Consider the following 18,137-nt stretch of genomic DNA (forward strand, 5'->3'; position numbering starts at 1 on the left):
GTGTGTCATGAATAATTTCCTGGACTGAAGGTGAAGTGGTACCGTTCGGACTAAAGATATCATATTCAAGGTATATATTCAAGGTAGCAGTGCATTTCCTGCCAGGCACTAGTTATATCATCTGGAAAATGTCAGACACATCAGAGAATGAGTGAGTAAGTAAGTCGGCAAATGTGACTAAACGTAACATGATAGAAGGTTTAATATTACCTCGTCAATGAACATGACTTCTGCCTGAGTCATGTCAGATAGATTTTCATTAGCAATGATGGTTGTTTAACAGCAGTTCCCATGATTCCTCTCTACCTCACAACATCATCAAACTACATCTTTTTACGTGGCAGAACTCACATATTGTGCATTTAACATCTGACAGCAACAGACTAACTCCCAGTTCCCCATTTTTCTATTTCCTCAGAAGGCAGCTGGGCTGTGTAAACACCACTGGTGCACTCTTAGGAATACAGGTTTCTTTTGTTAAAGGTTCATCAAGGGTTCTTTGTACCGTAATGTGAAAGGGTTCTTGGTAGAACCCCTTGAGTGTGTTCTGGATAGTCTCACATAGCCAGACCTCAGCGCTGGACAATGGTCTGGCTCCACACATAATCATTCTGCTACAGGGGAATAAAAGCTCTGGCTTGTTTGTGTTTCTTTAAACCAATCACAATTGTCTTGAACAGAGCTAAGGCCAGGATGCAGCGATGATGCCACTGAAAAATAGCATCAGAGGGGAATTTGTTTTGGTGGAACATTTGCACATCAGGAAGGAAAACCTGGCATCAAAATGGCTAAATCATCACAAAGGTGAAGGTAACAGTTGTTAGCTTGTTTATGAGCAACCCAGGAGTTAATTTGCTGTTTAAGCATGCAGGTTGTTGATGTTTCCCAGAGACTCTGAGCGCATTTTCACACTAGGTACAATCGCTTTGTACCGTGCCAGGGTGCGATTACCCGTAGCCCCCTGCCGTACAGCAGTTTATGATGTTCTGTGGCTGAGCACACTTGTGTATGTACACACTCTGACAAAACAGGTGATGGCATGCACCTAGTTGGTTTGTGATCCACCAGTAAACACAATATAGAAGAAGAGTACGCCCACGTTGTCAACTAGGCAGCATTTGCTAATGTCTTGGCCACAAAACAGTGTATACCAATCACAAGTTACGCAGGAGACAGGCAGCACTGAGAGACGCCTTCATTGCTGCTCTAGCTGACAATCACTCGTGGGTTGATAAGAATATTGTCTTTGGATTTCTACAACACTTTTGAAAAATCGTGGACCAGCTACCGCACCAGTGATAAATGACATCACATGGCAGAGCACACACAAACCAAGCTCCAACTCACCTTTCCAAACAGACTCTGTGCACGGTACGCAGTGTTCACACTTATCAAATGAACTGGACTTTGGGGCCAAGTGTGCTCAGATTCATGTCAAGGTCCCTACTGTGAAAGCCCGCTGAAAACACAAAAAGCTGATGCTGCGATGCCAACCGAAACAAGCAACCAATGTCAGGTTTCTACCCATGAGTTACCTGCATTGAGTCAGGCTATATCCTAGATCAAACCCCTGAAATGTTCTACCAGGAATGAAAAACAGTACTCTACGGGGACAAGCCAGGGAGCCCCTAATGGTTCTAGTTAGCATCTTTGTTTCTGGGACTGTAGTATAAAGTATAAACCCACCTTAGCTACAACCAGTAGATCAAAAGCTACCCCGCACAGATCTGCTGACAGCCTTCAGCATTCATTAAACAAACTGTAAAAACCTCTTACCTCGTCTGTGTTTCTGAGTGATAGATGTTGATATTTAGAGCTCTTATTATCCACAAAAAGAACACACACTGTCTGGAGTAAAAATCAAACTGACTGACTCCTGATCCGCTTCTGGAGCCTCTGCTGACGTTTTATAGCCCTCTACACACACGCACACACACATTTTCATCAGTTACACAGCCCATCTGGACACACAATGGCCATTCAGTGGTAAACATACCCTCTGTTGCTTCAGTCAAGCTTCAGTGATTACATGAACATCTACAGGACAAATGTACAATGGCGAGAAGAAAGACGTTCATATGTAAGACTGCTCTTTACATCAATCCATGCATCAGCAGTGCAACGATTAGGTTTCATAGTAAACATGCTGCACTCGTACATGAGTTGTGTGTGCAGTGCTGCCTTGCCCCCCTCTGCATAAGTAAACAATTGTGCAGGCCCATTGTGCATTAATGATAGGATCACACACACACACACACACACACACACATACACACACACACACACACACACACACACCACACTATCATCATCCCACACTGGCGTCCCAACGTCAGAGTGATTTGTTATGAAACCCCTTTAATGACAACAGGTTGTGTGTATTTGTGGGTGCTGGGGAGCCTTATCAGAACTCTTCACACACACACACACACACACACACACACACACAAACACACACACACACACACACACACACACACCACAAAAGGCATCTCTCACACATTGACACAAATGTGCCAGTGGCCTACATGTCACCTACAAATGGGAAGTTTAATCTATATGTAAAATATTTGTAGCAGTAATGACTCAAAAATTTTTACCTTATTTTCTTTTAATTGTCAAACAACATTCTCATGCCATCCATGTTCCTCTGCACTGATACTTCATGATTTTAGACCATAATTATGACTATTGCAGAACTCAAGAACTTAAAGGGATCGTGTATTTATTATGAAGATGCATGACAGAACCTTGAAGAATATTATCTTAGTTAATCAAGAAAATACTTTCTGTGAAGTCATTAGCCCTTTAACAGTCACACCGAGGAACACATTTGCAAATTATTTATTGGTGAAATTGAATTCCTAGCACCGCATCTAGCAATTTCTTGTTTGTTTTGTTTTTTCTGATGACCCATTAGGTGGCAGATGTGCAAGTCAACCAGCAGGTTGATTTGCCCAGTTAGGTTAAGACCTAACAAGTATTAGGCTTCTGTTAAATTATTTCATTTGTGCATTTTTTAAAGTATAAAAACATTTCAGAGAGTAAGCTATGTAGACAATACTTTCTTATCCAAGTTATTACGGCATCTCCAGTGGATGGCTAATCATGCTAACAACAACTGTTTTCAGCAAAAAGAAATGGATAAATAATGACAAAAACATGACCAAGAACTGTTTGTTTCCATTTCTTTAAAAGCACAAAATTAAAGTTGTGTTTGCATGGGAAGTTGTAAGTGAGTGAGTGCCAGATTAGTGTTTCTCTGTACACTGCTGCTTCAGTGGACTAATTATTGCCTAACCAAACATCAGGGCACGAGACGGACAGAAAACAACCATTTGTTGAAGGCCTTAAAAGAGATTAGCTAAACATAAAGGCAAATGTAGTGGTCTACAGGCTTTTATCCTATGTAAAAGACTAAGGTACATATGCTCAGTCCACATGTGCAAAACACTATTTATCTCTGTTTGCTTGTAGAATATAGTGTAAGCTGCATACAGGAACATACCTCTGTGATGATGATAGTCTTTTGTTATACTGAATTTACTCTTAGTGTGCATTCATTATGAAGCGGTGAAACTTTGATCTTAAAAATAGGCTGAATAAGCAAGGATTTTCAGCTTAAACCTGCTCATTGTCTTATGAATCATCTTTTCATGGACAGGAGAATCCAACCCAACAAACCAATGACTTTACCAATCGTTGCTGAAACCTTCCCTCTGCAGTGCTCCAAAATAAAAGCTGATACAACATCTGTGTTGTATTGTAATGACAAAATCTAAATGTTTGTACAATTATGCACCTGTTTAGTGGACGGTGAACTTGGTGACCTCATGTTGTAGCCTCATTATAAGATATTATTTGCTCTGTATACCATGAGGCCAGTACTGGTACATACTAAGAATCTGTAGCTAGGCTTACATTGTTTGCTTATTTTGATTACTGTCAAATCAATTTAACTCTTTACTCATTTTATTGGTTGCCAATTGTAGTTTACATAAAATTCATACACATTTTACCTCACAATGAGTCTATAATGAACTGAAGGTGAGTCAGTCAGTCAGTCGTTTCCCTCATTTTTAGTTTTTCACTGTTCAAACAGACCACTTAGGCCTTACTGTGTTAACTCAGATGCCTGTCTCAGGTAAACAGCTGCATGTAATAAACAGGCTGTGCAGCAGATGGCAGTAGAGACAAAATAATCAGGGCCCTGATACACCTCACAGATACAGGAGAGTTTTGTTTCTAGCTGATCTTTTCCATCATCCAGAAAATGCAGAATTGATTGTATAACTCAGCAACAATAAAAACTTTACAATTCTAAGTTGACTGAATTTGGAAAAGACAAGTTAAGATAATTTTGTAATGATTCAGAACAAACCTTTTTAGACAAATAAACTTGACTTTTAATTTGGTTGTACTTGAGATAGTAAGTAAGTAGTAAGTAGTGAGTAGTTACATCTAAATCTTATTACAGCATTGGTGCAAAGACAATATGTGAAATTGCTCCCAGTGAATTTATCATGGTTCACAGTGCTTTCATTATTGAATTGTAACAAAAAAAAAATAAAAAAAAATGACGTGTTATAAAGTGTATTAGAGACACAAGTTGTCATCATATGTTTTTTTCAAACTGAAAAACAAGGGTCACAAACAATGCATGCTGATAAGTCTGATCATATTTATTTAAAAACTTAATTTAATGAGTTGATTGAACTTTGTGTGGTCCATTGATTCAACCAATCATTTCAGGTCAAAAGACTTCAACTTGAGCTAATAAAACTTGTATATTTACAAATAGTTAATGAGAAATAATTAGTTGATTCCACTAAATTCCTGCGTTATTCATTTTAAAGTGTATAACAGTGGGATCCAACAGTGAATCTCCAGTTTCAGAGATTAGTTTGTCATCTATGCTGCTGCTGCTGGTTTTAATATTAAATAAGTCATGTGTGTCAGTAGAGTTCATGAAATTTGTACTGCTGGTGTATTATGTACAAGTATGACTTGAGAACAAATGAAAGTACAATAGATGACAACGACAGACTGTGACTGTCTTCTGGTTAAAATCTGGTTTTAAAACCAACTTTCTAGTGTCTTGAAAATCAAGGATTAAATGTCATTTCTAATTTACTAAAATTTACTACACTTCTACTTAAGAAAAGATGAAACAGCTACTATCCAATCAAAGCAGCAATGTCCTTAATTCAAGTCACGTCATCAACAGTCTCTATCACCTCATTGCATTTGCTCTCTACTGTACTATGTCTGTCTAATAATGGCAAAACTGCCCCCAAAAATACACATATCATGGCAACACACCACTAAAGAAAATTATATGCTTTCCAGGAGGAATAGATGCTAATTAGTAAATTTTGTACCACAATATAAAATCTGACATGTGATTGCTGTTAAAATGAGACAAGAGAAGCTCTAAGGTTTCACTCAATTAACCACGTTTGTGCTGCAGTTAAGAGTCATGGGAGCACTGCTGGCTCTTAAAGTCATTTGAGCTCAGGTTATCACCCATTAAGTCTTTCTACTGGTTCACACCAAGGGAAACTCACATGATATTAAGCCAGTTGGACAAATAGATAAATTAATGACAGTTATGATTGCAAACTAATTTTTGCAGTGCCTTGTACAACATATCTAATGAAAATTAGCCTATCAGTGTGGCCAGGTAGCTCACTTGGTATAGCGTGCGCCCCATGTACTATGGCTATGAGTCCTATGCAGGGGTCACAGGTTTGACTCTCAGTATTTAATGCTGTCAATTTAGAGCTGCAGATAATGATTATTTTCATGACCGATTGTTTGCTTGATTTATAAAATGCCAGAGAGAGAGTCCAAGATGACATCTCTGTTTATTATGTCATACTTGCCAACCCTTTCAATTTTCCTGGGAGGCTCCAGTTTTCCTTTGCCCTCTCCTGGTTTCCTCCTGGGACCAGCTTCTCCCAAAGTTTCAGATTTTCACACCTTTTTTTTCCTCAAATGTTTTCAAGGGGAGGGGCACATTTTCTCTAAGAGAAAAATTTAGATATTCTTAGAAAATTTATACATTTGTAAAATACACATTTTTGGTGTTATTGTAATCAAATTTGAAATTGGATCACTAGGCTAATGCTGTTGTCCCATTGTGTACCGAAACGTCAAAAGTCAGGTGAATGCAGGAAACAAAGTCTAACAAACTCAAAATGTTCTCCCCTGCTGTGGTTTTGAAATGTTGGCAGGTTTGGTTTACTTTAATATAAAACAGAGAAAAAAGAAAGAAATCTTTGTACTTGAGAGGTTTAAAACAGCATTGCTCCAATATGTTTGCTTGAAAAACAACTAATCAATCATCAAATTAGTTAACAATTATTTTTATGTACATCAACCGATCAATTAATTGAATAATCACTGCGGCTCGATCTCAAATGAAAAAAAATCATTTGGCTGGGTTACTGTTTGAAAAATCCCTGAATACAATGTTTCTGTTTAAAAGGTGCTAAGTGGTGAGTCTCTCAGAAATTTAGCCAACAGCTTTAAACAATATGCTGATGGAACCAAACATGAGAGGAAATCATATAAAAAGACTCTCATTGAAAAGACAGTTCTTGCTTATGTTGATGGCAGCCCACCTTTCATAAAGAACCTGGATCTGCTCAAGGTTTCTGCCTGTTTTTCCTCGCCACCGTTGCCTCAGTGCTTGCTCTTGGTGGGAAAAATCTGTTTTATAAAGAGTATGTTTCAGACTAGCTCTATTTGAAAAGTGCCATGATATAACTTTGTTATGATTTGGTTCTATACAAATAAAATTGAACTGAGTTGTACTGGCACCACACACACACACACACACACACACACACACACACACACACACAAACTCCCACTTAGCCATGCCATATGGAGCCAAGCAGCATCAAGTGTCATGTCTGCTCCACACAACACACCCAATCGACCGTACCTTCGTTTTCTTCTTTTTCTCCACAATGTTATCCCTCCATCATTCCTCTCTTCTTCAGGTTATTCCAAAGCAGAATCTCTCCATCCACGATTCACTCTGGTGAGACATCATCAAGGCATCTTTAGGGCCAGTAAATGTTGACCCACAGCCCCTCTCCCTCTTCTTCTCTCTCATAAAGCCTCCCACTCAGTCCCCCACTCCTAGACCGAAGAGATGCTTGTGAATATTTAATGGCGCTATTGTGCTTGTGTGTGTGCGAGTGAATGGGGAGCATTGGCTGGGAGTCCATACTCTCTGGTCAGCCTGCCTTGGAGAGTTGGAGACAGTGACACAAACAGCTGGCCAGCAGGTATTGGGGAGGGGTCGCAGGGGTGACTGACCCTCACCTGCTGTACAGGGATTAAGGTCTGCAGGATGTTCCTCTGCCACACCTGCCACAGAGTCCCAAGAGCTGCCACAGGGAGGACCTCAGCTCTGCTGCCATAAAATACTTCATAAATTTCATTAAACCATATAATTTAGTAATTTTTATGTTAAATTCATGGAAAACAGTGTTTCACTATCTCCCAAACAATTTAAGTAAATGGTGACCGAGTTTTCGAATGTAAAAAAAAAAAAAAAACACTGAAAAAAATAAATAAAATGCCTCAACACTTTTATCTGGTGTGATCCAGGTCTCCAACAAAATTGCTTGGGAGATTCTGCAACGCTGTTTTCCTGTGAAACTTCAGCAGCATCTTGTGGACTGAAAAACTAAACCTGAGATATTTACAGAATTTTCATTATTTGGATGAAGTATACCTTTAAAGGGAAAATTCACTACTTTTCATGTGGATGCCCAATCAGTGTTGACAGTAAATGTAATCAATTGATGTAATAAATTCTTCAGTGTGTGCTTTACTGACCAATATTCTCCTGCTGGCTGAATCATGCTGGCAGTGCCTACATGTACCAGCATGTATTTCGCACAAGCTTCTGACATATATGTTCTTGTAGTATATTACAAACAATAGTTATACTTTGTTTGCCAAAACATAGCGTTAGGTGACAGAAATTGTCATCCCTGATTGCCCAGAGGCAGAAACAAGAAATCTGAGCTGAAATAGCCTGTAGTTCTTCCCTAACACCAATAACATTATCATGATATCACTGGTGCAGGAAGAACAACAGGTTTAGCAGCAGGAGAAGTTCTCAGCTTTGTACCAGCGTCTCACAGTGGATGTGAAAAATCTCAGTAAAGACTCCACCTAAAATTTGTAGTAAATGTCAATGGCAGTTAATAATCACGGCCTCCTAGCATAATCCTACAAATTCAGTGTAGATTTTTCAGTAGGCACAATTGTAGGCTACTATTTGTTTACTGGTGTTCAGGCAGTGATGGTCAGTTCAAAAAAAGAAAAGGAATTCAGGTAATAAATTAATAATAATGATAATTATACATTTTATTTGATTAGCACTTTCCAAAAGAAACAAAATAAAACACAATGATAGAAAACTATAGAAAAATGAAAATATAAAAAGAATATTAAAGAAAAGCCTTTAAATAAATAAAAAAAAACAACACTAAGAGGACACAGATGTAAAAGTAGCAACTTTAAAGGCTCAATAAATAAATTCACATAAAATGATAACAAACTGTAGTTAGATGACATCTGATGTAACGTGGGATCATGCAGAAATGTAACTATATGATCCTGGTTGTATTTCAAGGTACATCTAAACCTGTATAGTTGTAGTTATATAGGCGTAGATGTACACCCCTGCGTCTGATTTTAAATTCAGGTTTTGATTAAATCGCCATCGGATGAAAGAGGAACGAAAGCTCTCGCTTTTTCACTGCCGGAACTTAAACAGCGTGACACCCGCGGTAGTAAACAAAACAAGCGCAAGCAGCGACATGCAGGTAATGAATACACTGAAAGACGATTCTCAAAAAACAAGCCCAGATAATTAAGCCGGTTAATTGTTTGACTTTAATTAATCAGTAATGGAAGAGTTGATCAATGAGCGACTGACTGCTGCTGAAGAAATATTCAGAGTTTTTAAAACAGCTGATAACTCAAAACAAAGGAATGTGTTGCATTTAAAATCCCAGTTGTTTAAATATGTAGTGAGAAGTAACGTTGCTTACATGTTTGCATTTTTACTTTCCCATCACAGTAGTAACATATTACTCTTATTTAAGATTGTCAAAAGTATTGATGCATCAGTCCCACATGGTTTAAAACAATACAATACTAACATATGATAGTACTGAATAGAACTGTAATTATTAATCGATTATTATAATTAAGTACAAGTATTTTGATCATTGATTAATTGGCTTGAGATTTTTTTTTAAAGAAAAATCGTCAAAATGATCTGTTTTCAACCTATTAAATGTGAATATTTTCTGGTTTCTTTATTCCTCTGACAGTCAACTGATTATCTTGGAGTTGTCATCTTGAACTTTATGGGACACTGATCAAAGTTTTCTGACATTAATCAATAAAATAATCAAAGGGTTAATCAACAATGAAAGTATTTAAGTGCCTGTTCAAAGCCTTAGTTCTGGTAACCTGGACAAAATTTGTTTTGCAGCACAGCAAAATCAGATAGAGTTCACTTACTTTTCCCAAACCAGCCCTCTGTGCAGGTAGTTAGATAAAAAAATATTAATAATAATAATAATGTACAAATACAAATACAAATATGCACAGATGGATCATTTACTTGGTTTTCTGAAGTTTCCTGAATCTGATGTGGCGTGTTCATTCAAGTCCTTTTCATGGAAAAAGGTGAGAGGAGTTTAAGATAAGAATATGAAAATGTCTTTGTATGAGGCCCAATGTTAGTTTCACTGCTAGTGTACAGTTGTGATTGTTTAAATAATGATGTGATGTTGATGGTTATTGGTTTTGTCTACTTAGGAAACATTTCAGAATCCCCTTTTGGCTTTAAGTTTAACAAGAACTTAAAGTTAAAGCAGTATTTGATAATTCTATATGAAGCCTCCAACACGTCTTTGCAAGAAGTCAGATTTTACTTTTGAGAGTGACATCGTTTTATTTTGCAAATCCTATTAAATGTGAACGTGCCTTCCTTGTACTGTTTTATACATTGTCAGTTATTTTGTTTTATTTTATTTTTTTCATTTTTGCTTGGTAAGTGATGAACAGTACTTCCTTTTTATTTTCATAACTTTACTGTGGAACATCAGTGAAAATATCAATCAAATTAACTAGCGGCTGTGACAAATTGGGAAAAGTTGATATTTACTGTACATGTTGTGAAATAACAATATTCATAGTATAAATACTGTTATTGTGTTCGAGTAACATTAATATATAGCTATGTATCAACAGTGTTCATTTGAGTCTTTAAAGTCTTAGAGGTCCATTTCTACAATGTCACAGATACCAAAAGCTTGGGGTAAGTAAGTGATGTTTAAGTTGGGGCAGGTTGCATTGCAGTTTGAGTCTGTCTATGGAATTGTGGGCTATATAAATGTACCGAGTTAGTAGAAATCAAATGGAAAAAAAGGATGTGCGAAGTAGAAATGACAGTGCAATGCAATACAAGACATGTCTCCACACTAACAAGAAAGAAAATCATTATTGTGTAAAGTACCATCTAGTTCCACTGTACTCCAGAAGAAGGCAGACATATCTACCAGCTATATATCTAGATGGATATATAGCACACAGGTTACAGTAAAAACATATATTTCTGTTTTTGTGTCTGTTTTTGGCCAATTAGCATTTTTTAATCAAGCAAAAATGGCAACACACACACACACACACACACACACACACACACACACACACACACACACACACAAGCGAGGTCATGTATACAACTAGCCAAAAGAAGAATTTTCACATTTAATAGGACTTCTTATATGGCAATACAAAACAGTGACATCAGTCACTTTCAAAGGTAAAATCCGATATGAAAAGTGATTCTGAGATTCTGGCAAAACCAACAACCATGAACATCACACCATTACTTTAACAGTCACAACTGTTCACACAGTGTAAAAATAGTTTGCCTTCATTTGGAAGATTATAACTGACCCTTCCTAGGTCCCGCCCCTTTTTGCTCTGTACTCACATACAGTTGAGCGAGCTTCAGCATTTTATAACATTAGCTATCAGTGCATAAGCTAGCTAACAATTGATGTAGGTTGCTTAGATACTTAATTAGTGTTTATCTAGTTACTTAGCAAGTAATGTAGCCAACATTTACAACTTAATATGTGAGTATATGGGTCCTCCAGCAATCTTACAACCATGTTCAAAACTTGGTTCTTTGCAACATAGATAAGCCTAGCTTATAGCATATAGAAGCACAGGAAACAGGGACGGAGAAATTTGACCAGGGTTGAAAGGGTTCCGGTTGCTAACAAGATATAAGAAATACAGTTATATGGAGAAAAACTTTACATTAACATAGTGGCAGCTCTCATCTTCCATGCAATCACAGAGACAAAGTTTTCCTAGAAGTCCTGTAATCATGTGGGTTCTAAAGTCTGAGTTCTTGCGTGTTTTGACTTCGACTACTACTTAATCATCTCCCACATTTTACAAATACAAGGCTACTTATCTGTATGTGACCTCTGATGCCTTGCCAAATGAGACGCATTTGTGTAGCTCTTTCCGCAGGTCTTGCAAAAGTACATCTTCTCACCTGTGTGGATTATCATGTGGACTTTCAAGTCACTATTGTATGTGAAAGCTCTCCCACATGTTTTGCAAGTAAATGGCTTCTCACCTGAATGAATTTTCATGTGGTTCAACAAACTACTACCAAATCTAAAATGTTTCCCACATGTTTGACAAGAGTGTGGTTTCTCACCTGTGTGGATTCTTGTATGATTTTTCCAGTCTGTTAGCCAACTGAATGTTTTTCCACAAGTTTTGCATGAATACGGCTTCTCACCTGTATGAATTCTAACATGAGTCTTCAGTAATGATGACTGACGAAATCTTTTCCCACACGTTTCACAACAATATGGCTTTTCGCCTGTGTGGATTCTTATATGATTTTTCAAGTCTGATGGCCAACGAAATGCTTTTTCACACGTTTTGCACGAATACGGCTTCTCACCTGTGTGGATTGTTACATGTTTTTTCAGGACTGAATTACAAATAAAGCTTTTCCCGCATGTGTTGCAATGGTACGGTTTCTCACCTGTGTGGACTGTTGCATGTTTTTTCAGGAGTGAATTGCAAATAAATCTTTTCCCGCATGTGTTGCAATGGTACGGTTTCTCACCTGTGTGGGTCATCATGTGTGCCAGAATTTTTGATTTAAATGCAAAATCTTTTCCACAAGTCTCACATTTGAAAGGCTTTTTAACTGTGTGAGTATTACAGTCAGTCTCTGTTAAGTTGTGTACATTATTACTGTTAACTCCACTTTTATGATGTCTTTTCTTTGGTTTTGACTCTCTGTTTCTAGTTGAGTCTCCATGCTTGTCTCCGTTCTGATCTTGGCTCTCAGCTACATGAGAGGAGTTACAAAGGAGCTGGTGGTAACTTTTTAGTTCTGGCTCACTGTGGTCACTCGAACTAGGAGTAGGAGTGAACATGACGGTATCAGTCTCCTGCTTTAGTTCAAGCTGTTCTCCCTCCTGACTGGTGAAGAGTTCCCCATGTTCCTCTTTAATCTGTGGAGGCTCTGGCTCCTCCTGTTCCTCTTTAATCTTGGGATGCTCTGGATCCTCTTGTTCCTCTTTAATCTGTGGAGGCTCCGGGTTGCCTTGATCCACACTGGAGTTCCTCTCCTGGTTACAGAGATGCTGGTCAGCAATACCCTCCTCCCCCATGTAGAAATATTGCTGTGAAAGCTCTAGAAGGACAGAAGACAAAAGCAATATGTTTTTGATATGAATGAATACGTTTTAATTGGAGTTCCCATCTGTTTCGTCGAATAAGGGATCATTCTGTTGTGAAAAATAAAATGTACCATCCCCTACGAAATTAATACAGGACACAATTTGTCCCGTAGTACACTCATAGCACACCCTACTCAAATGCATACATGCAACATTTAACCATGCTCAAAATAATAAAACCAGAAGTTTCACAAGATTTGGCAAAAAAGTTTTAAAATAGAGTTGGAAGGAAGAGAATGACACATGCTGCGTGTACTAAAGTATACATATACTCAAAATGATAATTTAATTTCTTCATCACATTCATCATTCATCAAATGTTATTGTGCTTCATAACTTTCTACAGAAGGGTGACAAATTAAAGGAAAACACAACCAGGTTTCATGTTTCTAAATGTGTCACCTGTAGACTAGGTGTCCAGTATAACCTGTCTGAGCCAATATCTGACTTATCTTATTTCTTTAACTAAAAAATCAACTTTTCATTTAGGGAGCAATTTGTTGTGCAAAAAAAAATATTCAACATTGAACCCTAATGATACTACTGTGTTGGTAAAGAAAATAAAACTGCAAATGTATCAGTATATATTGAAACTACAGGGATAATATATGCATCACATCCCTCTGTTTTGTGTTTTTAAAATAAATTCGGTTTTACACACCCATCCTGAGTAACATTATCTCAGGTTTCCAAAAGATATCCAGCAGTCTGTGCTGATGATCGATCTCCTCCTCATACTAAATGACTTGTTTTTAAAACTCTGAATACGTCTTCTGCAGCAGTAGTTAGTCGCTCATTGACAGTCGCTCATTCACGCAACAATTAATATTAGCAAACTTTTTACAGGCACAGTAAAAATACAAGTTAAAAGAACTTTTGTGCGAACCTTTTTTCCGCCCTTCCCCATTAAAGTAAATAATCACCTGGAGAGTCTGAACACTTGTCTCCACTGAGCATCACATCCACACCAGCTGTGGCATCTCTGCTGCGATCAACCTGGTGTTTGTGGAAGGCTGTTTGTGAGATCCCTTGGAGCTCTGAGGCATCCATGAACTAAAAGGAAAACAATGTGATGTGATGACATAATTGCAATCTACTGGAACAAAATCTGTCATTATGAATTTGGTCCTCTATTACCTCTGATATCTGAACAAACGTCGAGCCTGTGAACAGGACCGCTGCACAGAGCTGCAGGCTCTCTGCTGGTGTGTTGTTCGCCGTCGGCTGGCTGGACCACTGATGAAAGTACTCGCAGTGACCACAGCTCTGCTTCACTTGGAGGAGGGTCCCAGTGACTGTTTTGGAAATGTCACAGCTCTGAGTGCACACTGGACATCTTTTGAACAGCTCCATTAACTTGTCTTCATGGACAGTGTACTCAGTCACTGCATTAGTTGGCAATTCAATTGGGGTGCTATGAAGAAATAAAGAAGAAAAAAATAGGGAAGACAAAGGACATGGTGTGGAAAAAAAGCTGTGTCATTATTAGAGTTAATGTGTGCCTCAAGTTAACAAGAATTTGATGACTAAATTTTGCTTCTTGGTTATTATATTTCAGGTATTGTTCAAGATAAGAATGAATGGAAAATGTATTAACTGTTTCTATTCAATCATACTAGATTTTAGTAGTATTTGGAGGTTAGCTTCACCTTTGTAGGGTAATTTATTTATTCATACCATCACAGCCCTCGTCCTAACAACATGCAAACTAGAATATGAACTCATATTGTAATTTTACATTTATCGTTGACATGACACAGTCCCGCAGCACCGTGTTAAAAACAGTATTTCAAAATAAAAGACACACCATTGTCTGAAACTGTAAAGCTTAGCAGAAATAGCAGCAGTGTTTTGAACTAAATCTTTCACCTTGTACTGTTCATGGTGCTGTTGGTTACATCTCGCTGGTCCCTGGAGTCATCAGTTGACACCTCACACCTTGACTGTTTGACGGGGGTGGAACTTTCCCATGGAACCTCAGGAACCGCCAAAGCCTCCAAAGTCCCGGTGCCACATGACGTTCTCCTGTTTGGAATTGGAGCCTGAGTAGCTGTGTGTGAAGAGAGAGGTGTACGGTAGACTTAACTTCCAATGAGCAGCAAAGCTAGCAGCATGAAGTAAAATGTGGGAGCGCCAGCTGAAGTTCTGTTGACGTGTAACTGCATCCAAGGTCTGAGCCAAACTACACCCACTGCATCATTTTGAAAAATGCTAAAAATAAGTGGTTTAAGCGAGGGGGTGAGGTGTGGGTGTACAAGACAACCACTGTAGGGGTCGTGGCCTCATGGCTACAAAATAGGTAATGAGACACCAGACCAGAGAGGTAGACTGATCGCCCCTCTCGGTCAGAGAGGCTGAGAGGCTCTACGCATGGTGTCAGTGTGTCTGCGGGGCAGAGTCAGTACATACAGTAGCTGTAGCCCTGATGTTGTAAGCCAGAGGAGCTTCTACAGCCGTCAAAAATGGAAAACTTGAAAAATAGTTGATGGTTTGCAAAAAATAGTGTAAACTCCTGCTACAGCCTCAGCCCATTCATGATACATTTAACTGGTGACTTACCTAATATTATGACTCACCTTTGCTTCTCCTGTTAGGCTTAATGTCAGCCTGTCCTGCAGCATGTTTTGTGCTCACTGGTTCTGTCTGGCACCCGATCTCTCTGGTCAGTTTAGGCTGAAATAGAACATAAATCTGTTTCACAATTCTAGTTTAACCACAGCATTTTTTATGAACCACTGTATTTATGAGTGTTAAATATGCAATTATATTAGTCAGAGCGACATTCTAACCAACCAAGCAACTGACCTGTCCTTAACCCCGCCCCCTTTTCCTCTGTGCCCCAACAACAGGTCAGCGATTTTGGTACCTTGGTCAACTTTCTCCTTTTCCTGTAAAAGCCACATATATGGTCATGTCTTAAGTCAAGCTAATGCTAATGTTAGCGGAAAGCTATCTAAATAGCTCGCTATCGTTTTACTAACATTAGATAACTTAAGAAATAAATATATGTGGCTTTTTCAGGTCCCTTGGTAACATCTTTTATTCATCGTCAAAATTTGGTTTTCTTTTCAAACAAACCTCGCACATAGCATTACTACCCGAGACAGGAGCAGAGAAAGTTGACCAAGTTTCCGCCAGGTACCAAACTTGTACCAAACTGTATGTTACATGGCTGTAACAGGCTCAGTTCACTGATGCTTTCCATCAAAACATTATTTACAAAAATAAGAAAGCATATTGATATTAACTGCTCTTTCTGTGGAATCAATTGTGAAACTATACATTTGTTTTGGAGCTGTCAATTCATAATAAAGAGTCTAGAAATGAAAGTAATTGTGCCTCATTTGACATTGCCTTTTCTAGTGGAGCCATTTGTTGAAAAAAGACACTTAAAATGAGAAAAAAAAGAGAAATACAAGACCCAAAAAAATTAAAGGGAGAAGGAAAAAATGCATGTGTCAAATCTTACTAATTATTACACAACTGTTTTCAACTATCAACATACAAAGACACAAAATTTGCAACCCTAACTGTAACATTTCTGTTTAATGTTCATTATTATACAAAGATGTGCTCTTTTTGTTTGTTTGTTTTTATATCAGAACAAGGACAGTATCATATTATAAATCTTTTTATTACCTTAGCAAAATTTTACATTTACAAAAGTAAATTTTATAACATATGAAATGCAATAACACACAGAAACTATTCAGCACTTTGCAAACCCAAAAGCTTCAAAGACTCTTAATGATCTGTTTAGTTTTCTCTTTTTTCGTTTATTTGTTCATTTATTCATTTATGATCTTTACTCCTTAACCCCTGGCATTTATTTGTATTGTATATATGTTTGTATATTTGTATATATGTTTATGATCATTTAAGATTTTCAATAAAGTTATTCAAAACACACACAAAAATAAATAAATAAATAAAATAAAATAAACCCCAAATCATACTATTTGTACACTCGCCTGCAGCTTTCGTGGCTCTGTTCCTCCTCTCGGCATCGGGAGAGAAACGTTTGGCACCGCGTTACTTTTGAGCAGGAGCACTTTAGTGAAGCCCATCTCCACCTCCATGAGATTGGAGAAACAGTCCGGTGAAAAATGCCGATTGCACACTCCGGCTCTCAGCGGCAGGTCGTGTTCAGGAAGACCCAGAGCCCGGAACCACCGACGCCTGATGTTCAGGTCCGCAGGGAAGCTGTGCAGCCCGGACGTGTTTCTGCAGCCGATACAGCAACACTGTCGACCCATCCTGACCACTGACTAACAAACAGCAAAACCAACTAATTAACAACTAAGTAATTAAATTAGAAAAGTCTGACAATAGAACCAATGTCTAAAATCGCGACCGAACCTACTAAATATCACAGACACAACCCCTCATCATTTTCTTCTTCTTCTTCTTCTTAATAATCTTTTTCTTCTTCTCTTCTCTCACGGTCAGCTTACAGCTTTATAGTGCAATGCCGCCACCTTCTGCATCGGAAAGTTAATCAAATAATAAACCTAAATGTATGGCTACATCCCCATAACAGTACAATTAAATACAAACAACACAACACAAAACAATAAACCTTCATACACAATGAAAAACTCCTGTGTTCCTTAAAAAAAGCCAAGTAGGGGAGACTTGGGGAAGTTGTACCATGACTCATATTTTCCTCAATAAGTCACAGATGACTTGAAATACATAAGACACCTTTTAATGTAGGAGACATATATATGTGCATTAAGTAATATTACAATTGATATATTTTCACCAATAAGACTGTAATGTTAAATTTAATTTAAAAGTGTCATGATTGACCCTTGGTGGGGGCATTTGTAACACTGGAAAAAAAACAAGTCATATGTAGCTGAAATACAAGTTCAAATTCTTTTAGATGTCAGGCACTGCAAGCATTCAAAGTGAAAGTCTATTTTTATTCTGCTGAAGACTACACAACTATTCTAGAGGTAACAATATTTTAATTATATGGATTGAGTTAAAAGTTATTTCACATACATTTACATTTAGTGAAAAGAACTAGACAAATTAGGTGTTTACATTGGGCCAAATGGCTGCGGGGCCATTGTAACACAGCAGTACAGTTCTGTTACACTTGCAGCAAGTTCTGATAAAAAAACAAAAACAAAACAAACAATAATGTAAGCTAGCAGTTTTGCAACCAAGATGCATCTACTGAATTACATCTATGGCAACAATGCAGAAACGTGGTTTGCAAGTAGCTGCTAAATATGATGGAGCCTTTATCAGCTACAGAGACAGATATTTCCACCAAGAGTGGAAAAAACAGAACAA

General features: G+C 37.9%; 2 protein-coding genes across 2 annotated transcripts; both read right to left on the reverse strand.

The window, feature by feature from the left end:
• Positions 1-10,886: 10,886 nt before the first annotated feature.
• On the reverse strand, positions 10,887-12,779 carry LOC146309889 (uncharacterized). Its single transcript, XM_084743969.1, has one exon. The coding sequence runs from the start codon at positions 12,759-12,761 to the stop codon at positions 11,529-11,531; it is 1,233 nt and encodes a 410-aa protein (XP_084600095.1). The 5' UTR covers positions 12,762-12,779; the 3' UTR covers positions 10,887-11,528.
• Positions 12,780-13,597: 818 nt separating this feature from the next.
• On the reverse strand, positions 13,598-17,222 carry LOC146309890 (uncharacterized). The gene is made up of 5 exons (XM_084743970.1): positions 16,802-17,222; positions 15,407-15,503; positions 14,700-14,880; positions 13,968-14,244; positions 13,598-13,883 (listed from the first exon to the last, which is right to left on the reverse strand). The coding sequence occupies exons 1-5, from the start codon at positions 17,084-17,086 to the stop codon at positions 13,737-13,739; spliced, it is 987 nt and encodes a 328-aa protein (XP_084600096.1). The 5' UTR covers positions 17,087-17,222; the 3' UTR covers positions 13,598-13,736.
• Between the last annotated feature and the right edge of the window lie 915 nt (positions 17,223-18,137).

Source organism: Lutjanus erythropterus, chromosome 19 (genome assembly GCF_056507025.1).
Source record: "Lutjanus erythropterus isolate fLutEry1 chromosome 19, fLutEry1.hap2, whole genome shotgun sequence".
NCBI lineage: Eukaryota > Metazoa > Chordata > Actinopteri > Lutjaniformes > Lutjanidae > Lutjanus > Lutjanus erythropterus.

Bases quoted from the DNA above. Each gene is read 5' to 3' on its own strand.
- LOC146309890 (XM_084743970.1), bottom strand. From the start codon at position 17,086: ATGGGTCGACAGTGTTGCTGTATCGGCTGCAGAAACACGTCCGGGCTG. The intron at 14,245-14,699 runs GTGAAAGATTTA...ATTTCTTCATAG, and splicing joins AGCACCATGAACAGTACAAG to CACCCCAATTGAATTGCCAA. The intron at 13,884-13,967 runs GTAATAGAGGAC...TTTTCCTTTTAG, and splicing joins CGTTTGTTCAGATATCAGAG to TTCATGGATGCCTCAGAGCT.
- LOC146309889 (XM_084743969.1), bottom strand. From the start codon at position 12,761: ATGGGGGAGGAGGGTATTGCTGACCAGCATCTCTGTAACCAGGAGAGG.